Source organism: Anser brachyrhynchus (genome assembly GCF_964034855.1).
Source record: "Anser brachyrhynchus genome assembly, chromosome: 2".
In the NCBI taxonomy this organism is placed as follows: domain Eukaryota; kingdom Metazoa; phylum Chordata; class Aves; order Anseriformes; family Anatidae; genus Anser; species Anser brachyrhynchus.
Window position 1 is genome coordinate 82,393,341 of NC_137695.1, and position 27,886 is coordinate 82,421,226.

The 27,886-nt window shown below is 36.4% G+C and overlaps 1 protein-coding gene across 5 annotated transcripts in view; it reads left to right on the plus strand.

Annotated features, from left to right (window-relative positions):
- EXOC2 (exocyst complex component 2) overlaps nucleotides 1-27,886 on the plus strand; it is a 131,958-nt gene that overhangs the window by 96,886 nt on the left and 7,186 nt on the right. For all 5 annotated transcript variants that reach the window (XM_080582254.1, XM_080582252.1, XM_080582253.1 and 2 more), the window contains 2 exons: nucleotides 23,589-23,644; nucleotides 26,813-26,935. In XM_080582254.1, coding sequence (XP_080438380.1) covers nucleotides 23,589-23,644; nucleotides 26,813-26,935 — 179 coding nt within the window. The remainder of the gene's footprint in view (nucleotides 1-23,588; nucleotides 23,645-26,812; nucleotides 26,936-27,886) is intronic.

Sequence of the window (27,886 nt, forward strand, 5' to 3'; positions counted from 1 at the left end):
GAATGAAAGTGGAAAAAAGGGAGAAAATAGGCCTGGCTAAGCAAGGTAAACATAAATTAGGGTAGCGTTTAGAAATAGAATTAATATAGGAACATATATATACAGCTATATGTATATATATGTATATACATATATATATGTATACATATATGTATGTATACATATACGTATGTGTGTGTATATATATATATATGTATATACATATATATACAGATATAAAGGGATGCTGCAAGCAAGAGACAGACCTGAAATGAAATGCAAATAAAAAGGCAGAGAGGCCTGATGCTGTGTAGATCAGTGAGCTTTTCAGAAACTGGAGCAGAATCCAACAAAACACCTGAATCTTATGCTTTCAGCAAGTATCTGTGAAAGGCATTAGTAAAGTGTGTCCTCTTTGCCCTCAAACTTACTTATGTTACTGGTGACTTTCTTTGCTGAGCTGGCAGAAATTATTTGTATATTACTAAATACTTACTTAAGGCAATAAATACTACATACTATATGTAGAATCACTGAGAAACACAATATCCTAACTGTTTTGCTTTCCAATGCCATCAACTTTATTTCTTTTTTTGAATCAAGGCTGCAAAAGTCAAGGTCTACATCATTAGCTAATCAATATAAATCTCAAATCAATACAAGTCTACTGTGTAGAAGTTACATATATGTATTGCTACCATTCTGTTGCTGAGCCATATAGACCAATGCAATAAGAAAATTTCCTGTTTTCCATTCTGTTTTTCTATTTGCTTTTTTTTTTAAAGTCAGTAAGAGTTATTTGCAGAAAGCCTACACAAACACAGTCAAGTATAATTTAGTTTTTAAATAATAACATTATTTCTAACATGGGTACACTTGACTTGCTTCACAAAATGGAGGCTGTTTTGGGGATAAAAATTGGTTTTAGATTAACTGGATCTGTTACAGGCAAAAAATCTACCCTCAGCTGTAACAGATTTTGAAAAATCAATGAGGCATTAAATGGGAGGAAAAAAAATGGTGGAGGCAGGATTCTGTCCCTGCCTCTGTGGGGGTTTTTCTGCTTCTTGTTGTTAACTCAGTTGAACATTTTTGTCTTTATTTTTAAAATGCCTGCTTTGAATCCTGTCTATTTGAACATTCATATTTAATATACTTGTCTGAAGTCTTGTAATATATTGACTATTCAGAAAAATCTTACCAAAAATCTTCATAGTCTATACTTTACATCATTGATGCCCTTCCAGTCATTTGTCTTTGAGTATGGGGACACTATTTCCTTACATCATATAATTCTTGGGAAAATATAAGAATGGGAAATACTGTAATAAATGAACAGTTATGAAGAAGAAATTAGAATGAAATTAAGAAACCCACCTTTTGAGCAAGCATGGAAAAACTGCAGTTTTATACCCTGCTTCTCTTAGTGTGGAAAAAGCATATGCCCTGCTCTGTTAGGTAGTTGTAAGGTAGGTAATTATTAGATATTTACTTATACATATGTTTTTTGTTACAGTTTTAAATATAAGGGAAGGCAAATTGTTTGCATTGGGCAAATTTTAATTTAGCCTGTGTGCTAAAACTTTTATTACTTAGTTTTTCAGTATATATGCTCTTTTCAATATGAAAGTTCTGAATGTCAGTAAGAACTTGTACACGGTGCAATTATACATTTGTCCCTTTATTTTGATCTAAGGAGTAACTCACTGCTGGTGGTAAAAGGCAGCATGATTAACTTATTTATTGTTAATAAATAACTTTCATTTAAATTTTCATTTTAATTTCAATGTCGACTTCTGAGTCTTTACAACAAAGTCTTCAATTTTAACACACAACAACGAAATTTTTTTTTGCTTGAAACATTGTTCTAATTTAGTGTATGTTTCTGACAGAATTAAGAGAGATGTAAGTGATAATGAGAAACATAGTGTTAATCAGTTGCCAGGTATGTTTTTAGATTATTTTTGTTTTGTGTATAGTGGTCAATCATCTAGTTTGTTTTACAGGTTTTTTCCCCTCTACATTCAATCTTTGTTCTTTTTTGTTCTTATTTCAATGAGTTTTGTTTTGTTTGTTTCTTTTTTTAATTTAATTTAAAATGCATACGCTTTATCTCAGTTACCTGACAAGTAAAATTAGACTCTAATCTCTTCTGGATTCCAAGCCTAGGGCCTTTTGGAAGGTTAATGAAGAAGTTGTATTACTTTGAATTTGGATAGAAAAGATTTCTGTGCACTGAAGTTTGTGCAGTACAAGCAAAAGTATTTGTAGTATGGGGGCCTTCAATCTTTTAGATGATTAATATGTGGTATGCATGCAAATGTCAAATAATTTTTAATAATGTGGCAAGGTTAATTACATTTTATTTGCTTATATACAACTACTACATAAATTTGTGACTATAGTCAGTGTGGCTGTACTTACCACACTGTACTTGTTTATTTTTCTAAGGAATTCAAATACAGTGATCCTTGATTATTTATGAAATGCTGGCCTGCTGTGCAGTCTAGGCAACATTCATTCAAAGTTCACAGTATACAGAGTTGAAGAGGTTAGTCTGCCAATCTCAAAATATATATCTTCTGTGTTTCACTGGCATTTTTGTAGTATTTAAAATTTTACATTGCATTGAAAGTTTCAGGTGATCTCACACTTTCATATGGAAGTTGGTTGTTTGTGGTTTTTTAGAAATTCGTTCTGTACTTGGCATAAACTGAGTATAGTAGAGTTAAATCTGAATTTTATTTGTCACGGTAATGGAGAATTGTTTGAAACATTTCAAATATATCAAATGCCACTCTTACAGTAAAAGATTAAGTGCGTCAGATCTGCTAAATCAGATTTGATATACTTGTCACATCTCTTATCTGTTATTTGTCTAATTTAAAAATCTAATAAAATTTCTAATGGCAATAGCCTGATGAAAAGGTACTCAACAGTTAAAAATGAAATATCAAAAGGCATATTTAATTTGTACTTACACAGCGACATACTTGTCAACCCTAACTTTTCTTCTTTTGTTTAATTTGGGGCACCAGCACCCTGCTTACATTTAAGATGACAAGTGCATTTACATCTAAAAAACATTTGGATATAGTAGATTTATTATTTTTTTTTGAGAACTAGGCAATTACTTTTTGACTGAAATGCGCAAAATAGTTTGGCTTGAAATCTCTGTAACCCTTTAGATTGCTTCTAACATTTCAGATGGATGGTTTCAGAATTAATCTTACTTGGTTTAGATGATTTTGAATTCTCACAGATCAAACTAGTGATGCCCTGGGTTTAGGAATTATCTTTCTTTTTGTGCTTAATAAGGCCAAATTCTGCTATTTCAATGCAGGGATAAAACATCTGGTTAGTCTTTATACGTGAACAGAGAGAAAACAGTGGTGCTTTTTGCAGTTCTATTACATATAAGAAATAGATGTTTAAAAAAAGAATGTTTAAAAAATGTCTTATGCATTAGCAAATAAAGCTGCAAAAGGACTTGTCAGTTATGGTTTTTTTTGTTAGAAAATGCTCGTTACCTGTTCATGATGCAGTCATGGATATATTCCATTAGTTACTTATTTTCATCCAGCTGATGGACGAAAAGCAGAGGGTACAGGCTGAAGCCTGCAAACGTGCCTTACAGTTTGCCCATTCTTGCACTATGTACAATTGTATTTCATTTTATTGCAGTATTTAAGTTGCATTTCAGAATGTACAGGGTGTTCGGGGCCAGTGACAGTGCCAACGTTAGTAACTGAAAAGGGAATTTACCTTTACATGCTAGCAACTGCAGCAGCAAAGGGATTTTTTTTTTTTTTTCTCCAGCAGGCAAGTATAGTTGGGTCTTTTTTCTAAGTCCTGGAAGAACTGAGCTGCTGCCAGCTCATCTTGGAAGTGTGAAGGGAGAAAAAAAACAGGGCTGCACAAAAGCATTTGAAAAAAAACTGTGTGTGTATGCAGATATGCTGTGTTTGTGAAGAAACTTTTTTGAACACTAATGTTCTTATACACAGTATTTCTTATGTGCTCTTATTAAAGTATGCTGGTTTTCATTCAAACTAACCACACTTATACATTAATAAACTGATATTTTGTCATTATAGAGAAGAAATATTAACAATGTTCTGCATGAGCAATCAAAATCTTACTAGAATGAGTTGAATTCAAAATCCTTAAATGATCTGTCAGCATGTATGATACTCCATGTGTTGCATGATTGCTCTTCCTTCATTTGGCATACTACACACAATTCTTGACAGAGTAGAATGGTGTACTAAAAACACAAAGTCAGTGGTTATCATACCATACTGTTTAAACTAATTTTGTAAAAAATAATAATAAAATAGAACAATAATTTGCTGCTTGATATATAAACACAAATTTCACTGCACGTTTCAAAATACCTTCATTTGTGTAATTTCATTTTAACCTCAGATTTTTCTTCAATTTCACTTACAGACCTTCAGTTTTCATTACATTTCTTACTTCTGGCAACAGTGAGATTTCTTTAACATATTACATTCGTTTCTGAATTATAAATATTAAAGATCATTCTAGCTGGTGAAATGGAGTGGACGTCATACCTTCTCAGTCATAGGGAACGGTTACAAAAGATGGGAACAGAAGAAACATCTGTTTCTCCAGTTTTCTGTAGCTTCTGCCTGGGCATTTCCTTGTTTTCTAACTACTATAGAAATCCCAGTAGAAACCATCCTGGGTAGACATTTCATTCTCCATGTCTTTACCTGCTACATAGTGAGTTGCACTTGCATGTAGACTGTATTAGGTATCTTCTTGTGCCTCTGCTCACATCCTACATGGAAACTTTTCTGCTCCTAAAGACTTTCAGTCAGGTTTCTTGTTGGCTGCTCTCAAGAGACTCCTGACTTTACATGTGCAGGAATGCAGTAGGAGTTCATCTGCAGTTTAACAAGGTTACTTCTTATGTTTCATCATGCTTTGCACATGTCTGCCTTTACTCACAGTTCTGTTTTATAACACTTTTTGCCAGTAAGACTGCAAATAGTTATGTACTAGACTGTCATCCATTTCTCTCCCAACTTCATTTTGGCCTTACCTGTCAAACCCATTCCTGCAATGCCTCGTGGCATTTCTGTCTATGTTCAGCTGAAAACTATGATTTGGGAATAAGGCTCCAAAACCACTTTATCTTTAGAACTTTTCTTTAAAAGTTGGAGAACCTGTATTCTTAGACAAACTGCAAAATTAAGTGGCCAGTAAATTATATTTTATTTTTAAAGCAGGAGTATTTGAAAAGAAAAACAGTATAAAAAATTTTCACGTGAAAATTTTTAAGATGTAAGACAGGCTTCATGTATATTGCTTGAGAAACTGAAGGAGCACAAGCTTGTATATCTAAAAAGGGGTCTTACTGTGATTCTTTGATCAGACTGTATGCTGGTCTTGTAGCTTAAGAATTTTCTGTTCACATACCCTTTTATCTGATGGTGATAGAAGTCACTGTAAATACCTAAATGAGATGATTGTTATCACAACTCCAGATATGTCAATGATAGTAACACCTGATCTGTGCCTTGTCTGAAGCAGAAAACTGGGGATTGGAATCTGTGGTAATGCAGAGAGGAGAAAAAGCAAACACCATTTCTCCTCTTCCACCACCTCCTATTACATGCAGAAATGAGGTGATAACACAAAGGTTTATGTTGCCCCAGCCCATTCAACATAGCATGAGTAATAATAAACCTTGTCATCAGAAGAGTGATGCTCAGTCATCTAATTCATTGGCATAGTGAATGCTTTCATGTTTACCTGGCATTTGACAGGCAAATGCCTTCTTTTGTTTAATGTTATTCCCTCTATTCTGTTTTCTTAGTTTATGGTGAGCGCTAATTGTTTTGGCCTGAGATCTAATTTAGCCTTTGCGGACGCTTTGATTTTAGTAGAATATGGAGATAGTTTCATCCCATAAATTTAGCATGAGCTTCAGTGTTTGCAGAATCCAGACATCAGATAATAATCTCGTTGTGTCCATTTTCCTGTACTGTGTCACTGAGTCTTAGAATTCCACCATTCAGCAAATTATGACTGTTTATATAGATCTGCATTTGACTGAAGAGTTCAAAACTGTTTTCAATAAGGTGAGCTTATTACCAAACGTAGCCAGTTATGCTTCTTTGTGTAATATAAGCTCTAGAAAGTCTGTATTTTGTTTTGAGGGGAAAGAAGACTGAAGAGGGTTTCTTTTCCCTTCACCATTACAATTGTTTGTAACTAGACAGACAGCTTTCTTTTTTTTTCCTCCAGATTCAAAAACCAACCTATTATTTATTATTGACTTGCATGTATTTGTTGAGAACACAATTGTGATAGCTAGAACAACTAGATTTTTCACCCTATTTATACACCTGCCTTCCCAGAAGAGAAGAAAGAAATAAGTGTATGCAAAGCCTTGTCTTTGCATAATAACACACTATACTGGAGCTGGCTTTGAACTTCTAAGAGCACCAAAACATTTCCTGCTGAAAATCCATCAAGGAAACTGCCTTCTCTGAAGAAAGAGCCATTGTGAAATCAGACAGTTTCTTGAATACTTTCTTTTGGGTTCTGTATCTTCCAATTTTTAGGCATTTTAAATGTTTGGAAGCCAATGTATTGGATAAGAGCTATGATCTTCACAGTGTAATAGGTATTTATTTAATAGAAGATATTAAGCATAGTTTAGCTTCTTGTGTTTGTAAGCACATTATTTTCACTTTTTAAAGGGAGTTTAGAAGTTAAGGGATTTTTTTTTTCTGATATGAAGGTCTGATATGGTAGGTTGCTTTCATAGGAGCAAACATTTTTGTCAATTTGATCCCTTTAAAATCTTCTTCTTTTTCTTTGCTGGTGAAATACTCATCTAACAGAAGGGGGTCATTTAGATTATCTTCTTTAATTAACCAGTAACTTCTCTTCACATGTTGGTTTTAGAAAATGCTTGAAATAATTAAATGAACTAGAAAATATTTCCAAAGCTAGAGCTCTCTTTCTTGGAAAGTATTCTGGGGGCATGAAAAAAACCTGCTGGGAATGGAGGAGAGGATCTTTTGTAGGAAAAGTCAGACCTTTATTCAAATCCAGCTTTTTCCTGGATGCTTCCCCTCCATATCCTTTGGGTATCCCCATGTCACCGTAATGAGGCAGGAAAAACTTTTGGAGCATGGGCAGGTTGGGTTTGTGGGTTGGGCAAATGACTAATTTTTGGAATGAATGGCTGGGAGGGGTGGGAGAGGAAGAACTCGGCAATATTTCAGGTGGGTTTGGGAGCCAGAGCTGAAGACCAGGAAGGCAAGGGAGGTATGAGTGCTTGTACAAAAAGGCAAAAGCTTAGAACTCCAAGTAAATAATTACTGTTACTCATACTTGTTTTTATTTGATTACTAGTTTGATTACAAGCAAAAAGAAAAAAAAAAGTTAAAACCTTGCCTTGGTTCTGAATGAGGTGTTTGAGTGGGCTAAGTCTTAGACTGCTCCTTCAATAGTTACCCTTAGAGGATAGATTTGTATTATTTTCTTGATAATGCTCAATGTAGCTTCTGCAATACTCTAACAGTCTGAAGTGTAATGAAACAATCAGAGGGAAAGCAAGCCACATGCAAAGTAAAACTGTTTGCAGTCTCAAACTGTATCGGGTTGTCCCAGACTGCTCAGTTAGGCTTTTTACTTTGGGCTTATTCTCATCCTACAAAGATTTCTTTCCTCAGGTGTGCTCACTGTAGATGCTTTGCTATCTCTCCAGTAATATTTAGCAGAGTAATTCTTGCTGCTAAAAAGAGCTCGGTATTGTTCTCTTCTTGTATTCCGGAACTGTGTAGAAGTCCCTTTGGCAGTCTAACCGGAATCCAAAGGCATTCCTGCTTGCACTGCTGCTGCTTGGCTATCAGTTAGTCTGTGTGCCATGGCCTTTTGTATGGATGCAACTAATTTTTTTACTATACAGCATTTGGCTATATACGTTTCAGAAATATTACTGAGATATCTCTTTTCTGCTATTTTATATTTAAACACATTTGCTCTTTTGGAAAAGTTGCATTTTTTCATATTGTATCAGCATACAATTCGATTTCCCATTTTGAGGCTGTCAGTGCTGCAGACAAAATCCTGTTGAAATCAAGGCATCTGTTCTGGAAGTTGGGCTCAAGACAGACTGATATGCTGTAGAAACTGTTGCAGTAGAAACTGGGGAACAGTTTAGCAGATCATATGAAGGCCATGTTCACGGTTTTAGATGTGTGTGTGTGCACAGGAGCACTTTGAGGTCAAGAACATTTACAGGTCTCAATATTTGGGAAACTTCGGTGTGTTATTGTTACTCATAGGTGACTGTGGCTCTTGTTTCTGTTAATGGCTGATCTGTAGTAGAGGTTTGTGCCTGCTGCTGCTTTTACCTAAGTCTACTCTAGCTCAAATTATAAGGGTTCAGAATTTTGCCTTTAAAGTCCCAAGCTAAAAGTTTGCTTTTGTTCTAGGTAAACTCAACTGTGTCAAAACTGCTAGACTTGTCTTAGCAGAGAGCTGCCAGAATGATGACAAACGTTATTCATTCTCCCTATATGTTTCCTATACTTGACACTCGTGCTTAAAGAATAATTTTGTCATGTTAACCTTTAGCATGTAGGTACTAGTTAGAAACAGTCTGCAGCACTGTGCATTCCCCCCTGATAACGATGCTTAGTGACTTCTTGTGGGGATTCTTCAAGGGCTGTACGGACATATAGTGATGCAGCACTTCCTATACCACCTGTGCAGATGCAGAGAATCATGTAAAAATAACTGAAATTTGCCCCAGACGATACATCAAGGAAGGTCCAAAAGCATTGATGTATTTAGTAAACATACTGGTCACTTCATGTTCTGATTACATTTGGAAATGCTGCACATGGGGATTGTGGTCAGTAATGAAACAAATACTAAATTCAAGACAAAAGAGGAGTGATAAAAACAAACATTTTCTAAATCCTGAATGTGTGCTGTAGTTAAGGATGCTGCAGTTCTTAATATTTTAAAAACACTGATGAAAATACAGTCTCCAAAATGTTCCTTGTTACTTTTGACAGCTAAATAAGCTAGCAGAGTGGGAAAATAGTTGCCTACTCCAAGCTTCAGTAACACTTTCTGCCCTGGGGTATGTTTTTATGTTAAAAATTTTAGTGTGACAGTCTCAGCTTTCTATACAAAAATTACAAAATTCAGCCTAGAGCATATTCTCCATATAGCCAAGTTATCAAGCCCTTGAACTCTTACTTTTTAAGTGGGAAAATATGATAGACTTCTAACAGTACAGCAGATCTGTTGTAATAAAAAGCATTTCATTAGCTTAAAATTTCTTTACACAACGAATAGCAATTTAAATTTAATGAAACACTTAAGCTTTATTGATGTTTGGATGAAATTATAGTGTTGGACTTGTTCAGTGGTTGAAGTAATTCAAAATTATTAAAATCCTTTACTTTGAACTGTGAAAAATCTTAAGCTTTCCAGTTATTGTGGGTCACTCCTGAGTCCGGATAGCTTCCAAATGTTAAATTTGGACTTGAACAATTTTTAAGGATCTATTGTTCAGGTCATGCAAAGACATTCTTCATTTCAAACTCTTGCCCTTTTCAAAATGCAGTTTGGATTCAGTGAAACTTGAAAGTGAAAAACTATGAAATAGTAAGATTGGAAGCCAGTGAGAGTTCTCACCTTCAATCTAATAAACAGGATAAATATGCAATCTCACTAGGTTGCTATGTGCCTAGCAAAATTTTATCTTTTTTTTCTTTTTCCTTGCAAAGTAGAGGGCAGCAAGTTCTTCTTGTTTGTTTGTTTTGTTTGTTTTTTACTGCAGTAATATCTCTAAAAGCTGCCATGGTATGGTTCCAAGACACTGCATATGTAAACACACAGATAAATAACATTCTACACTAAGTCCAGCTTATCACATTTTTTGGTCATAAATTTAAAATATGCTCTTGTGAGTAGTTGATTTACCGATCCACAGGCGTTTGACCTCAGTACATGCTGCAGTCTTCAATACCTACGTTGGTAGAAGTAAGGACTGTCTGAAAGTCAAAATGATGACTACCTCTTCACAGTCATCACAGGTTATCACATCTGTGAAAAAGAAAGTACATTTTACCATAAAAACTGAATCTGAGAATTTTCCTTTGTACATCTTCCAAGGAATACGCTAGATCTGTATGTAACCAAAGTCCCTTTCTTCCTTTAGGTCTTCCCCATGACTCTGTACTTCCACCATGCCTGCAGAATATTGCTGCCTATCTATGTTTGCCTGTAAGCTAATACCTTGGCATCAATTTGGTTGCTGCTTTACTGAATTTAATTAATAAGGACAAATAAAAATCCTGTGTATTGACAAATGCACAGGCAGTTTGGAAGAAAGTATGTAAAAATATTAAGTCAGTTTTGTGGTTTAGTTCAGCGTGGTGATTGCTTGCATTTTTTAGAGTTAAGAACATTCACAGACCTTTGCAGAATTGACATCCAAAAGTATGGGGTTGTATGTTATATCAGGGCTGCATCATAGAAGAAGTTACTTTGACCTGCCTGTTACAGTTGTACTACTGATACAATTCAATAGCAATAGTACAATTATTTTTTCAAGTTGCTAACAAAACTATTCAGTAAAAGACAGAAAAAAAAAATGTGTATCTTATTGCTGCTAGTAATCCTTTTGCTCAAAACATCACTTTTCAGGTTTCTTATTTAAAGTCACTTTTTAGAAGTCCATGCTCTACTTTCATTTGCTGTGTTTGCTTTATGATTTACTTACCAAAGTATATCTGTTTTAAGTTAGCGTAATAAGCATAGGATATATGGATATGTTGACGGGTGATTATTTTTTTAGCTTGAAGGTCAGACGGATGCAGGACATAACTGGACACTAAAATTTTAGTGTCTGTATTGTTCCGAGTACTTTGTTTGTGACATTGGTCTCTTTTGGATCAATCGGCTTCAGTTTTCTCATTTCTTATAATAATAATGTTTGAGTGACAAGCAAAGTAAATTCATAAACATAGTATATCTCTAAACCCATTCTTCGTTTATGAAATTGCTGTCATTTTGCATATGACAGGCTATTATTACAGTAACAGTGACTTCAGGAATTGAGAAGAACACACAGTTTCCTGAGCGAGTCTGTTTTGAAAGGTTTTAATAATTTTAGGTTTTATAAAATCATGAAAGGACACCTTCAGGGTGCCTTAAAAATGATGTGTTTGAAAGAAATAAACGAATATTCTTGCAGACTATGCTTGGTTTGTGTTAATGAAAGGAAATATTGCTTGAGATTTTTGGATTCAACTGTTCTCAGTTTTGATAGAGATGTTGATTTTTAGCATACTTTACAGTTAACAAAATGGCTTGCTTTTGCCATTGAACTGGTCATCTGGTATCTTTATGGTGCATATAGCTACCCTCTTTTATCTGTGAAACACATCTTTTTAAACTGTCGCCTCTTGCCATTGCATAAATCCTCCTGTACTGGAACATACGGTGGCAGTGTGAAGGGTCGGTTTATCTTGCTGGCTTCGACCCCTCACTGACACCTCTTGTCACTGTCACGTTAGCACCCAGGTGTTAACCCAAGTATCTGTAGATTGAGAGCTGTGCTTCAGCTTGGCAAGGGCCACTGAATGTGATGAGTTGTAACGCAGAGGGGTTTGAAACCCTTTGTCTTAACTGTGAAATGAGAGGGGTATGGTTGGTTTCTTTTTTTCCTAAATGGCTCACTTGTCAAGAATTTTGCAAATCCTCTAGGTAAACGATGAGCAGGGCACAGCACTGGAAACTATGAGGGTACCAGGTTTCTAAAGAACATAGGTACTAGTTTTAGAAGATGATAATACTTTGGTATGTCCGCCACCCCCCAGATGCTCTGTTCTGCAGTTTCTTGATTTTTCTGAAGTCTGACAAAACCCAGAGAGAACTTTTAAGCAGCAGCATAGTTTCCTAGTCAATTGCTCTAACTTTATTTTCTGAACTTTATGTGTTGGTGCAGATGGTGCTTCTGAAAATGCATGCAGTGTATATCAACTATACATGCTAAGCAGTCTGTGCCCCCTTATGTACAATATCATGTCTTGTTTCTCTTGCTCACAGACACTGGAAACTTAAGGATGTTCTGCAGACAGGAAACACCCATTCACTTCCCACATGGTCAAATGTCATTTTCTTGGACAGAAGCATTTCAGTCTTGCCTTACAAACTGATGAAATCACTGGGAACCTAGCCATACCAGGGATGTGCGTTCTGTTGATTTTTCATCACCTTACATGTTAGTTATTAATACTCTCTGCTTTATCAAAAGAAAAGGCTCCAGCACTTAAAAAAAAAAAAAAAAAGCATTCTTCTGGTGGAAATCTAGTGATAATAGGACTTACATACATAATGCTATGACTATTATAGGGAAGCATAGGGAGGGAATTTGTTTAAAAATTAAGATTTTTTTTCTTGGGGAGAATAAAACCACATTTGCTTAGAAAGCTACAGCTATGGATTTGCTACAGCTAATAGATTGCTAATAGAAGTTCAGATAGTGCTGAGGCGTGATTAGATGTATTTATATGAAGAAGGAGGGTTTGTTATATTTAAGAATCTTGTATGTGAATTTCATTCTTCAGAGCCTATTTTTCCCACTCAGGGAGAACAATGGTTTTGTTTTGGGTAGTTTATGTCATGTTGTAGTTGGGTGAAATGTCTTCTCTCACAGCACAATTTTTTCATCTACCTCAAACGAGCTACTTTAAAATATCTGATGCTTTGATTATTTTATACCGTTGGGTTTCCTCTTAAATCACACAGCCGCTTGTATTCAAACAAAAAAAAGACCTAACAACCCCACCATTGTTAATACTGAAGTAGATGCAGTAAGATATATATATATTATTTTTTTTAATGGGCTGCTAAATCTGTATGGGAACACACTGTTGGCTGTGAAGTGTTTGTATTCTTATTCTGTATCAAGGTTAGGTTCATGAGTTACAGCCACATGTTGATAGGGCAGTTGTGCATGTAGAGCACCGTTTAACGGCTATAACTGTACCAGACAATGTTGTTAATAGCTAAATGACAACAAAAAGTCAAGTTTCCATGGGTCATGTATCTCAAGCACTGTGATCTGCTAAGGATTACTGATATATTTGTTTACAGGTAGGGACTTGGGTGAACTGATGCCTATGTATGTTTTTGATGATGATGCGTGGATAGCTATAAGCTCCAAATGAAGTTGTTGGTGTTGTTGTTTTTTGATTAGTGCATAGGCATTTTGTTTGGTGTAGGGCTTTTCGATTGTTTCTGTTGTATGTCTTTTGCCATTTATATCTCTTATTACCTGATTAATGAGTTGAAATTTGGTTTATTCTGCAATAATTAAAGTAATTTGAAAGTCTTTATGGTTCAGTTCTGAGTGTGGTATGCGGCATCCTTAGCTCATGACCTTCAGGTCTGGGTTGGTAAAAATGCCCTTTACATTTTACGTTACTGTGTCTGGTAAAAGAAATGAAAGTAAATCCATCTCCTAACAAAATCTGTTAACAAAATTTGGACATACCGAATTGGCATTCAGCTACCTGCACATCTTTTAAGTATTAGATGCAACAAAGATCTCTTCTTCCCAAGTGAAGCACTATTAGACTCTGTTTCCTGTTTATATAGCCTGTTTATAGCCTTTGGCCTTTACAGGCTTTTCTCCTTACCTTCTTAATAATAAAGCAGACTATATTCTCTCCCAGGAAGCAGTGGATTTTAATGTGAGCGATAAGGATTGGAAAGCAGCAAATATGCTCAACTGCAGGCTTCTTCAGCTGTCCCTCAGATCCAGATGTGATGGAATAGCAGAAAGTTCACAATGTCAGCAGCAGCTTTTCTAAAAACGTCTTAGTATGGGCTATGCACAAGGGCACAGAATCAGTATAATTCTCTCAGCGTCCTCTTCTTGTAGACTAAAGTTTATGCATAGATGAAGATATTAATCACAGTATTGGCAGTCTGTAGAGCTCTTGCTACTCCCAGCCAGCTGAAACACAGAAACTTTCAGGTTCTTTGAATATTATGACATAGCTTCTGTTGTTTGGATTAAAATAGTTCAAAAAGTACAAGTAATGTAAGACTTGAAAGCCTTCGTGTTTAATGTTTTTGGAAAGTAGTTTTGTGGCTACCTGTGTCAAGTCTTTCAAGTGACATTCACTGTTACAACAACATAGTGTCATGGCTGAAAATAAGAGCAAGGCAGGTAATTCAAAAATGTAGTGCTCTAGCATTCAGATCTCAAAGTATTTGGCCAGACTGTCTCTCAGCAATTAGATTTTACCCTTTCTTATGTCAGAACTGTGTTTTTAAAAGCATTTTCCTAGATAGATTACAAGTAATTCTTAATTCATTGAATTTCAATTTTCAATAGCTATTTTTAGGTCAGTTTTAGTTCTTTCCGCTTTTTCTACATTCTCCTAATGTGTTGTATGTTTGTGATAACCATAGAATCATTCAGGTTGGAGAAGACCTCTAAGATCGTCTCGTCCAACCTTTAACCTAGTACTAAAGTCCAACACTGATCTGTGCTACTAAGTTTTAAATCTAGACATTTCTTGAAGACCTCCAGGGATGGTGACCTATGCAGGGGAGAATTTCAAGTAAACATTAATCCTACTCACCATTTAATTAGAATGGAGCTAGTATGAACAATAGGTTTATCAAAACATTCTCAGTCTTACCAAGAAAGACCTGCTAATGAACTATTTATAGCAGCTTGTATCTATTTTTGTCAGTAGTCTAAGGACTGACTTAGGACAAACGGGTTAAAAAAACAGGAAATGTGGTTAAGTAAGCGGGTAATCTCTCCAGAGAGTTTCCAGTTTGCCTACACGTTCACATTTTCTTCTGAATGTACTCTCAAAACAACACCAAGTACAGTACCTTGAAATCCATCTCTGCTTAAAGGAGGGAATGTTTCCAGCAATAGCAGGAAGTGGCCTAGAGAAAAGTTTTACATTCTTTGTTAAATTCAAATGAAGCTCTGGAGTCACTGTCTGTGTTTTTTTGGCTTTACTAACATTGGAGCACTTCTATTACATTTCAGTTGGTTCAGGTGTTATCAAATGAATCCATAAAAGTCTGTGAACACTGTCATTGTAACCTCACTTCTAGATTCGTTTTAAAATAATGACTTTCCTCCAACTTTACCCTTTTTTTTTTTACATGGGATTGTGCTTGTTAATTAATATACTATGCACATATTTTTGGTAATAGATATAAAATCATGTTTGGAGATAGCAGAAGTAGTTTTATGAATCAGACTGTATAAGTCTTACTGTGAAGTAAAAAATGTATTGAACATGATAATGACATCCATATAATTCACAAAGAGGTATTGTTTATGTTTCTTATTTTGGGGAGGGCAGAAGCAATAACATGCAAGTGAAAGTCATTCTTTGCTCTGCTCCTTATTTGTTTTTTTGAATGGAACTAATTATTAGGGTTTTTTTGTTTAATTTATTTGTGAGTCAAAAGGAGGAGTGAGTGTAATAAATGAAGCAGCTTTAGTTGCGGTAAAGGCCGTGACCTGGTGGAGTTCTTCTATTTTTAGAATTACTGTCAGACATCAGTGTCTACTGTTGGGACCCTGCAGTGTACTAGAAATGTTTTTTATCCAGGGAAAACAACAAAGTGTGATGATAAATTTTTAGTAATTAGAAAGAAACAGGCTTGTCTAGCTACTTTAATTTAGAAAACAGGCCACTGGAAGTAACAGTATTTGAAGCTGATTTCCTATCAACTGTCTTTGAAGGCAGAAACCTGTGTGCTGTTGTAAAGAGTAAAGGTGAGCTGCTTTGTTTTGTCCATGGGGAAATTCCAAGTCACGTATCTACTTTTTTTTTTTTTTCTTTTTAACATCTGCAGGGTTTTGGGTTAGATAATAACACTGTGTGGGTGGGGACACTTCAGTAAAATAGCATGACATACTCACATACAAGTGCTATAGTTCATGAAAGACTCATGTCTGCAAACAAGTTAGGTTCCTTTCTATTCCACAGTTAGGAGACTATCTTGAAAGGTACAGGCTTCTTGGAAATTAAAATATTACTTTTCTAAATGAGATATTGTATTCACCACAGTAATTGGAAATAGTAGCTAACCATTAAAATTATTTTCCAGAAATATTAAACCAGTTAGGGCATTTTCTAATGAGGCGAGTAGAGTTTGCTGTTCTAGAAACTTAAAAGTTTTCATCTGTAATGGAATTTTAATTCTTTCAGTTAATAGTATGTTTGAATTAAACAGGCTGTCAGTCACATTAAATTTTCTCTGGTTGTAAATGTTAGATTTCTAAATAGTTTTGGGGGAAAATACCTTGATTCAAATGCATTCTGTACAGAGTAAATCATAAAATGATTTTTGCTATACATAGTATACAATCTCTAGCTTGTCTCTGAAATGATTTGTGTATAAGGTATATAATAAGTTAGGTTTATTCAGGATGCTGCACGCTAAAAAAAAAGTTTAGTCATTTGTTTTTCTTTCCGCTTTTATTCTGTGCTGCCTCTCGTTAGATTCATGGGATAAAGTAGTTGATGGTGAGAGCTTCATTCTGCTCAAGATGTCAGGCAGTTGTCTGTGAGTTAGAGAAGAGCCTACAGCTGTTCTGCAGCTCTCTTTAAGGTTTGTGTACCAAGGCATGTCTGCACTGATTTAATTTTTTAAGTCCTTCTAGCAACTTCTGCATGCAGACAACAACCTCTTTGCTGACCTGCTGTGACCTCAGACGGTGTTTCACTTTTTAATGCCTCTTCCCCTCCCACCCATTCTGTCTTACCTGTTTATATTTTTAGTTTGTAAGAAGAGGTTACTTGCTTTGAGTCGGAAGTTATGGGTTAGGTTGGGTTGGAAAGTGAAATTCTGTGGTGTGTGCTGGGCAGTCGGGCAGCTGGCTTTGTCAGGAGGCTTCCATCAAACCGTCCAGGTCCCAAGAAGGCTCCGCCAGGCAGGACAGTTATTGCTTGGCGTGTCACAAAGTGTGATCTGGGGTTCCAAGAACCCCCAAAATATAAACAGGCTGCGATCCTACAGGGTATCCTGCTAGCCCTTATTACTGTTTTTGTAACACGGGTTTCTTGGAGAACATGTCCTAACCACACTGGAAATGATGCTAGAGTAACTGTAGTTAAAGCAGTTGTTAAATATTGCTGTTGCCTCAGCTACATTGCAGCCAAAATCTAGAGGAAATTTAACAGTTAAAATCAGACTGTTTAAAGAAGTTACATGGCTTTGTGGATACCATTGATGAGTTTCTTTTTTAATGTGCACTACGCAGCACTGATTAACGACTTGCAAAAGATGTGTGCAGGTTTTTTTTTCCAGCAGTTTCACATAGCAAAGTAAAAACTTTAGAGAAGAGCTGCAGGAGTTTAACTGACAGTTCAAAACACTGCGTGACAGCTGGAAAGTACTACATTTCTGAAGCTTGGAGATGAACATTTCCAATATCAATTCAATTAAATCTGTCAATAGGATATAATGTAATTAAAAGTATATATCAAGGTATTTAAAAAGTGGGTATCTTCCTTAAAACAGAGCAGATGAAATCTTTTTTTTTTTCCATTTATCCTCCTTTATGTGTTGTTATTCCTATATTCACTGTCAGCATAGCAAACGAAACATCAAATATCAAGTGCAGCTAGGTATGAAAACCATTCATGTCTCTGGATCACCAAATTCTGTTTCTTGTTACTTTTGAGGAAAGTTTTTATCAAAAAGTAATCAGGCAAAAAAAAAAGTTTTCAGACTGATTGACTATTACTCGCATAACTCACCGAATGGAACAATAAACTGTACAAACACTGCATACAACTGGATGGGCTTAAACGATGAAATTTCAGACTTTCAGGCATCAATTTTCCTAGCTCTACCAAGTCATGCTCAAGCCTCAAGGCTAGCAAATTCAGTGCTCGCTTTTCAGAGGCACTAAGAAACATTTCTCCCCTCAACAGCAATCGCTTGCGAAGCAAGTATGGGCCTCCTACAGAGGCCAAAATGCTCCCTGTTGCTTCCTGAATTGGTGGCTCTGTGCCTGCCCAAGGCTCATTTTTGTTTCAGTCCTTCGGAGTTTTAGGTCAACTCACGCTTGAAACGGGGCTGGTCACTTGGTCAACGTGTAAAAAACCGTTCTTTCCGCTTTGGTGAAAACTCATCTTTGCTTTTCAAAAAAAAAAAAAAAAAAGGCTAGAATTGAGTGACAGCTGTTGAACTGTAGAGCATCTAGTTAGTGGCTTTTCTAACTCTTCCACAGAAGAGCTGTAACTTTTAATGCTCCTGCCTGATTTTGTTTGACTGTGAGTTGACTTCGGACCCTTCTTTCTTTCTATCCTTTGTATCCTCTAATCCTCATCACTTGTGCGGCTTATTGCCAGTGAATTGAGGTACCTGCTGACACCACCCACTTTTTCTAAACAGTTGTATGCTTTTATCCCGCCCTCCTCCTTTTCACACAATAGGCAGGCTGAAAGGATTGTTCAGCAAGAAACAGCAGCGAAATTAGCTTCCCAGGCCTGCCAGTTCTGTCCATTTCAAATGAGACCCCAATTTCACAAGAGTTTAAAATATGTCAAACCCAAGCTGCTGGGGTTAACATTTCCTGTGTGTTTGTATTGTCCTAGCAGAACTACCACTCATTCTTTGAACTTGTGTTTTCTACTCTGCCGAATAGGTTAAAAAAAAAAAAAAAGTTTACTCATATCCTCTTTTCTTACTCTTGAATGACTGGGATCATTTGAAAAACTCTGTTGGCTTCTGGTTCGGAAAAAAAATCATCCTGTTGAGTTCAGTTGTAGCATGTGTAAGTTTTGTTCTATTTGTGCATGCAAGTTTTTGTAGCTTCTTTGCGTCTTAGAATTACACATACGGTATTGCAGTTCCAACTTTTGCATGCTTATTCAGTCACTTCGGAGGTTTCCTAGTAGAATGCTGTCATCTGTGTACTTGGGGGAAACATAGCTCTTAGAACCACATGTGGGACAACTGGTAGCACTACCCCCTCTGAACATCTCCTGAATGACTCCTGCATTGTCAGGCTACAAGATCAGTTTCTGCTAATCCTCAGAACCACAATTCTTTTTCCGTTCTCCTTTTCCCATACTTCACACAGTCATCCTTGCTACAGCTTCATAGTATCGTTAAAATTGCTTGTAGATGTAGACTTTCTGACAGATTTCATATGTAAAAATTTTAATAGGTGATATAGACTGGAAATTAAATTTAATGGATAATCTTGCTAGATTATTTTTTTTTTACCAGTAAAAAGTACAGTGGAGGGCCCAAATTGGAAGATGCTATTTTAAAGTTTCTGTCAGCCATTGTGATAGCTGATGGCTGAAACTGTCCTTCATTTATATGTCTCAAGTCTTCCCATCCATTTTCTTTAGAGCATTCATGGGGCTTTGTTAGTGGAAGCTAGAATTCCAGTAAGTCAGATTCTTTGGTGTTAAGAATAGAGTGGGAGTGGAATGCATTTATGCTGTAACAAAATAATAACATTTTCTTGAGAGAAATTGCAAGAGCTTGTTGAGACTTTCTTTAACACGTTTCTGTCAGAAGCTATGGAAAGGTATTGTGTTTGTGCTTCAATATGCTAAATAAGAGGTATTTTAGACTTAAGAATGTTATGTTTCACTTGATTAGCCTAATAGTTGCAACCTACAGTTATATGCTGCATTAGCTTTCAGTGCTGTATAAAAGGACTGGCAGCATGGTGTCCCAAAAACTGTAATTGCGTGGGCTGCTGAACAGTTGTAGAGAAAGCTGCACAGAAATTCTATTCTAGAGAGAATTTTTTCATTTTGAAATGAATTTCACAACAAATTCACAGTTGGATGCCGCTGCTTGTATTTCCACTGAATCATACTCCAGAAAAGTAATACTTTGCTTCAACAAAGCCTGCCACAAACAGTGCAGTGATATAAATCAGAAATTGGATATTTTTTAATTGTAGTTGTTCAAAATATAGTATAGTTATTAACTATGCCTGCAGGTCCTGACATTCAGATATGTTTGGCTTTGTCTCCACATGCAAAAACTAAAATCCTTCATAAAAAAAAGAAGAGAAGGGCTCGGGGGGAAATACCCTTTTTACCCTTTTTATGTACTGTTCATGATAGGAAACTGACTCCCAGGCAGCAATGGTTTTCACACCACCACATATTTAATAGCAGAGTGAGAGCAAACCTGTTATATGGTTACTTTTAATTTCCAGCCTAAATTTACTGATGGACAATTCATTTATACCTTTCTTTGGTGTGCCAATATTGTTCTCAAGCTCAACTAGTTCTCCCTTTTCTCCCTGACTGCCTCCACTTACTGGCATTTTTGGAGTGCAATTGCATCCTCTCTCCACCTTTGGTTAGTTTAGCTTACCAAGTCAAGGTCTTTCAGACTCTTAGATGCTGTAATTAAGGCAACTACAGTTTTATTTGCATGGACTGCCTCTAAGCTGCATAGCTTTGCTACTAATATTAGCTCAGTTTGTGCTGAATTCTTTGGTGTTAAATTGCAAGGCCTAAGAAACTGAGGAAATATTTGAGCTTGTGCTGAGTCCTCTGATTCTGCAGTCATAACAGAACCACAGGAACATCTCAGTAGTGCTAGCTAATGGAATTGCAGCAAAGAAATAGCCTCCTGTAAGCTCTCAGTTCATCCATTTGTCCTTGCATGTGGGCAAGGGTGCAAGGTAAAATGTGGCTGCTTACGCCCTTTCACCGAGGTTTTAGTTAACAATTTTGTCTTGCAGCTGTGATGGCCTAGCAATGTACAGTACTGCACTGTTCTCATCTCATTTTTAATGTAGGTTCCATCTCAGTTCCATTTAGTCAACACATTCTGAATTCTTCAGTTAAAAATGGTCATTTATGTCATCTGTCTTAGGCAGTGGTACTTAAAACCTGGTGCTGATTTTGCTGACATGAGTATTTCATGTTTGTACAAAGTGGCATTAACTGGTTGTAGACCCTAACTGAGTGGCTGTCTTTTTAAGAATTTTGTTGTGGAAGGTTTCTTCAAACAGAGGTGATAGGCAACATTTTTTTATTTTTTTTTTTTTTTACTAGCACAGCAGTAGACAGAGTTAGCAACAGCAGACAGAGTTAGCAGCTCCTGTGCTGAGCCAAACTGTTTAAAAGCACCCGAAGAGGCACGCTACCTCAGGAGCTTTGGTGGGTTAGATGGAAGATGAGGATTCTTCCGTCAAACCACATCACCCTCTCATACAGCCCACCCAGATCAGTCTGTATGCATCCCAGCATTTCACTTGCCTCCCAAATAACACTTATTCCCAGCTCAGCCAGCTGGCCTCCTCTCTTTAGGACAGACACCTTCCCTCTCTGTTTCACATAGCAGCCCCCCTCTCTGTACTTCCATTATGGCTCCCCAGCTCTACAAGAGTGAATGTGAGAGATGCTGCCTTGGAGAAGAATCAGGCTGGACAAGGAAATGCAGCTTGGTTCACAAGTATAACTTTGACTGATTAATGAACGTGCTCAGACAGTGCTCAAGCATCCATAGAGAAAGGGACCGTATAAGTCTTAACTTTGCGTGGCATTTGTGCAAACATAAAAACACAGTTTCCACATGAAAGATCCTCCTGTCACAAGATGAGGCCAGTAGACAACCAAGAGCTGAGTACCGCATAGGTTTGCAGACTGAAATCAACACTTTGCACCCTGAGGTTAACTGTAAACCAGCTCCCAAATCTGCCCTGTACCTCTTGATGTGATTTGCATACCACCGTTTGGTGCCTTGTCAAGGTCTATTTGACTGTGGGAGGTGATACAAATTTTGTCCTCCGTGATATGAAGCCCACGGGGGAATTAAACTGGGGCAGAGTGAAGCAGGAGGAGAGCAGCAGAAGAGGAAAAAGGAAGGGGGTGTTGCGTTTCCACACATACCTGTGATCTTTTGGTGTGGTTCGAGTTCTGGTGTGTAGCATCCTTACTTTGTTTTGCAGATTACAGAGGAGAGAGAAAAAAAAAAAGTTTCATAAAATTTCTGCTATTGCTCTATTCCTCCCTCCCTTCCTTCCTTGTTGCAAAAAATCACTAAGATAACAAGAAATTATATGCTTGCAAACTAGTATACTATGTTGTTTGATTTGTTGTTGGTCTAGTTTAAATGGAAAGAATGACAAATTTTTCAAGGAAAAGAATAAAGATAGCAACAAAAGGCATTAGAGATGTTTTGGAATATATCTGAAATGCTTGTTTTATTCTTTACCTTTTTCATTAATTTGCATTTCTTCCAAAGTGAAAATATAGAACATTATTTCTAAAAAAAATCATTATTATTTTGTATGTTCAGAAACCAAACTGCTTTTAGCGAGAGCGGTAAAGTCATCTTCAATGCATGCCTCTTGCCATGAACTTCTGAAACGGAGACAGTCTATGCACGGGTTTGGGTGCAGAGCTTAGCTATATCCTGGCTACGTGTTGGAAAGGACTCCTTGTTCAGCATCTCTCCCTCCACTTTCCCCCAAATGCCCTTGTTTCCCCCAGGAGACCTGCGGGTGCTTCAGGAAGCACCCTTCAATCTGAACGCTAGGCCGCACCGTGTCACACGGCGTAGACGTAGGCAAAAATGTGTTTGTATCTCATGCAAGGGGATCCTGTCTTCCTTTTGTCCTACTCTCATAAAGTTTTTGTCCGTAAGGATTGTCTAGGAAAGAGCAAGTATCTCCTTTTTAGATCTTGGGGTAGGTTGTGGGAACAGCGTTCACTTTATAAAGTAAATTTAACCACAGCTGAGATGGCAGTTGCGAGACATTGCTGATTCTCCACTATTCACTACAGTATCTTAGATCTTCCACGTCTGGAGTCCAGTTCTCTGAAGTTATTCCAGATCCACAGCAGTGCAGGGGACTAAGAGCCTGTCCTAACTGTAAAACATACTCTGCTGAATGTCCTGTTTAGAGCATGGTATAAATTGACGATTATTTTACTTGCTTGGTAAATAAAATGCTTGCTTAACTTCTTCACCTTCCCCAAGAGGAAATTTTTACTAAGACATGACATCTCCATATAAATTGTCATGAGTAATACCTTCTGAAGCACTTTCAGAGAAACAAGAATCCTTGCTATTTCCATCTGTAATAATAACATACAGTTAGAGAAGCTGATAAAGTAGCGAGGCCTTCTTGAAGGCTGTGGTATATAAGCGTTCCCTTGCGTTCTCTGTTTCCTTAGAACTTATCAAGTTGTAGTGCATGTTCTATGCCACGGTAAGTGCATTCCAGCAAGACATCCTGAAGTTTTTTTTATGCTAACTCGTTATTAAATTGCAAAGCTGGTAACATTGGGTTGCCAGAGAAGAATACTGAAACAGGAACCTGCTGGCTTTTTTAACCTTTTGCTGTAAGGAAACGTGCCTTTCTCCATTTGATTTGAAAAAGGAAATAGACTGGTGGTGTGGCTATGGAACTTTCTCTTTCTGCCTCTGATTGCAAAAGTGCTAGTGAAAGAAATGAAAAGAAAAAGTACAGTATTGAACTGTAGAATAGTATGGCCTTGTTGAGATAATAGAATGAAAGTAATTAATTATCCTTTTTTGTTTTCTTTCAGGTGTCAGAAACTATTTGAAAGAAGCATTAGTGAATATCATTGCTGTGCATGCAGAGGTGAGGAAGCTTCAGATTGTTTGATGCTTACATTCAGATGAATAATTTCAGCGTACTTTGCTTGGTAAATTCTGGCTTTCATACCCCTGAAAATTGTACCTGTGTTGAAGTGTGTTCATTATAGATGTTGGTGCTTTGGGTTAGGTTTAGCCAACCAAGTATGAAACTGCTAATTTTTTTTAAAGGCAGAAAGAGATGAACAGTTCCTGTTTATCCTCAGTAATACTTTGTTACATGTTTTGGAGTGCTTTTTTCTTTCCACTGTCTGATGAAAAAGAAAGCCAAAGTCTAAAGCTGAATTCTTCCTTTTCCTTACAATGTGGGGGGAGGGAGGGGGGAGCAAGATGATGATGATGCTCACTTTCTCTGATTAACTTTATTTTCCACAGCATATAGAAACAAGCTTGTGCTCAACTTTCAAACAAATATTTAATATATGCCCTTTGTAGTGAAAAGGCAATATATATATCATATTCTTCTATGTAGGATAAAAAATGAAAAGCTAAACACTGAAATTTTTGTAGTCTCTATATGGCACAAATAGCGTTTGAAATACTTGGGTAGGCAATGGCTTATGATAGAGAGTCTATATTAAAATTTAAGTATTATTAAAATTACCAGCTTGCAGAGCTACAGTTATTCGGCATCTCGTGGTAATATGCAGGAATTTTCTATAGTACTTTAAATTACAACTAGCTCTACAAGTTCCTTCCTTCTGAGTACTGAGAGTGTTATCAGATTACTATTGCTCCTGGTGTAAATGTTGGTAATAGTATTACTCTTATCTTTGTATTATCAGAAATACCTTTCAAAATATCACTAGTATGGCTGCTCTACGTATTAACGTCTATTTAAAACCTGATAAGATTCATCTGAGGTTCCTTTTTATTTTACTCCTCCATAAATTACAAAGCTTCATATAAATTAAAATATAATATCTTCAAAAAATAAATTGTATCACTTGCAACATTATTGTTTGGATTTCAATGTATGCTTACAGCAGTTTTCACAATAGCATTGATTATTTTACCAAATTCTTCAGAATGAGGGAGCAAACAAAACTACATACCAACATGACATTCATTTGTTGTTGCAGTTTTTCAGTGTAGTTGAAATTAATAAAAATGAAAATGAGAGTTTGGGCATTAAAAGATTCAAAGGCATTTTTGACTTCTTTAGCTAATCGTGATAAAAGGCATACTCATTAAAATTCTCCTGCAGAAAGGTGCACTAACTTCTGACTTCACTGAGACTGATACTAATTTTGGCCCAAATAGTGTGTTGCGTCATGAATTTTTACATGTGAAATATTGCAGAAATATGAAAATGTGTCAAGATGAAACTCCCATTTGCACTGTTTTCTGCTGAAATTCTCTAAGATGGGTCAGATTTAAGTTTAGTTAGCAAAGCTGCAAGTTTCTGTAGTTTGAAACAGCAAAAATTAACAATCAGCTGAACAATGAGCATGGAAAGAAAACTACCTTTGAATTCAAATTTAACTGAAATCAAAATAAGGGCATCATATTGCAAATTTGTGATGATTCACCATTGCTGAGAACTTTTTTTTCTTGGATTCTGTATAGTAACATCAAGAGTGCTCGTTATGGGCACAAATACTCTTTTCTCAGTAGAAGATTTTTTGTGTGTTCCTGGTATGTTTGTGTTGAATTGCTCAGCAATATTTGCTGCTGAATAAGATGACCCACGCACAAATTACTTTTTTTTTTTTCTTACTGTAAAGCTAAGTATGTCAGTTACATAGCTTTTGTGGGTCAAAACAGTCAAAGTACATGCAAAGGCTGCATGTTTGAATTCTCAATGATAAAAACTGATAGCTGGCATATACCTATGTGGTCAGTGTACTTAGTCTGTGGTGCAAATTTGCTTCTTCGAATGGTTAGCTTTATGGGATCCCTGATTATAATTCCCTGCTTAAACCACTGGAATCTGGGTAAGAATCCTACATTCATTTTTGTTCCCTTTAATTTATTTTTACATACATGTATGAATATCTTCTGTTAATTACTACTTTTCCTTGTCAGACTTTATTCTAGCAAAATTTCAACTACTTAATTCTGTAAGTCATTTTAAAGAGAAAATCAGGGGAAACATTTTTTAAAAACTCTATCCAGTTCATTTTCCTTCTTGCACCACTCTAGTCACATTATCTTCAGTTCCTTGTGTCATCTTTTTCCCCAACCTCATGCAGTTTTAGTGCAGCTTTATTATCACCTTTAAGTCATGACACAGTTTTGATCTGTCTAACCTATAGTCTCACTTCCTCCTATATCCAGCCTTTCGGTCTGCATTTTCCCCAATTCTATGTAGAACACCATACTTTATTTTTTTTAATTCACCAACAATTTTTCACTTCCTTAAAGTGAGCTTTAGGGAAGATTGGTTACTTCATGCTTTCCTTTAGGCATAGATCTAATGTTTAATTCTGTGGTGGTGTTATGTTGCAGTTGCTATTCTGAACCTCAAATGGAGGATATGACCACTTTGAACAGTTGTACAAATAAACAGTTTAAAAACTAGTCTTGATGCATGGAAAAAATAGTAAGATGTAATGTTTTTGCCCAGGAGCTAACAAATTCCAGTAAGGGAAAAATCTAAATGAAAATCCATTATGCCACCATAGTCTCGAACCCTTTTGAAGGCTCATTTCCACAGAGAGCATAAAGACACTTGCCGTTTGATAGTGATGGGGCAAGTGTGCAGCAGAGTCTTTGCCACATATGAAGGGTTCTAAAAGAAATTGCAAAATGCTTGGGTAAAATGTGGCTGAATGCATAATTAGGTCAGTCAGTGACATAATCCTGAATTAAAAAGGTGCTATCCACAAAACAGCAGTTTATGTATAGCCACCTGACCACCTGCATGCATCAGGTGAGAGCAGATACTTTCCTTTTAGGCACTGCAAGAAGGTTGTCAGTGTCACGTGTCGAATAGCTAGCACTGCGGTTAGCAGAGGTGATTGGGCGAAGCACAGGGCGAGCGTCAAAGGATTCTTCAGGTTCCAGATGCTGTGAATTTCTTTGTCCATTGTTAAAAATACAATGGCCCTTTCAATCAAAGTGTTTAATGCTTTTTACCAAAATGTTACTTTATAAAATACTTACGTCAATATAGGTATTCTGCTCATGATTCTTATTTTATAAAAATCAGGTGTTTACCATTTCCAAAGACCTAGTTCCTCGGGTAATGTCAAGAATTGTAGAAGCCGTCTCTGAAGAATTGAGTCGACTGATGCAGTGTGTTTCATCCTTCAGCAGAAATGGAGCTTTACAGGTAGATGAATCATTTGTACTGTCAAACATCTGAGTTTATAAAACTTAGAATAACAGAGAGGTATAACCTGTGTATTTGTTGGATTTATTGTAGCAGTGAAAACAAGGAGGTAAAAAGGATTGGTATACAACCTCTTTCTCATATTTATGGATGAATACCTTTTGGGGTACTAGTTCTTGGGTTGATCATATTTTAGCGTTGTCATTGTGTAAGTGCATAAAAGATTACCCATATCCTATGAGATAAAAAGCATCATAGAATCATAAAACGATTTGGGTAGGAAGGGTCCTTTAAAGATGATCTAGTTCTAACCCCCCTGCAATGAGCAGGGACATCAGTCACTAAATAAGGTTGCCTAAACCATCATAATGGTATCTGTTTGAAATGTTGTTAAACTAACTTTGTCCTGTCACCAAAAAAAAAAAATATTTTAAAAGAAAAAAAAAAAGAGTTTTATGATATTTAGAGGTTTAAAATCTTGAAAATGTGGTATGGTAGGATCTTGTAAGTCTTTACAGAACCGGTCACTTGCCTGTTGTGCTATTTCTGTGTTAGCACTCTGTCATAACACAGATGCAACGGATAGTCTTACAATGCCCTCTTCATTTGTGACTGCACCAGTAGTTGTCTTTTCTGCTGAAAAAGTTTTAAAGGAGTTTGTAGGAGAAAAACTACATATGTTAAAAAACAAATTCCATTGACATAATGATTGCTATGGCTGTAACAGGCAGGAAGTGCCAATCCTCGTTTTTCATTGTCTGTGATAGCATTCTTGCATTATCATGGGAAAATAAATATCCAAATGCAAGCTTTATTTTCCAATTGCTATTAGTAATTGCATGTGACAGATAATTAACGTAGCAAGATTGCAACCAAGTAAGATTGGCTGCCAGCTTAAAACCAAATCAATGAACAGCAACAAAGCTACCTGTAAATCATTTTTGTTTGACT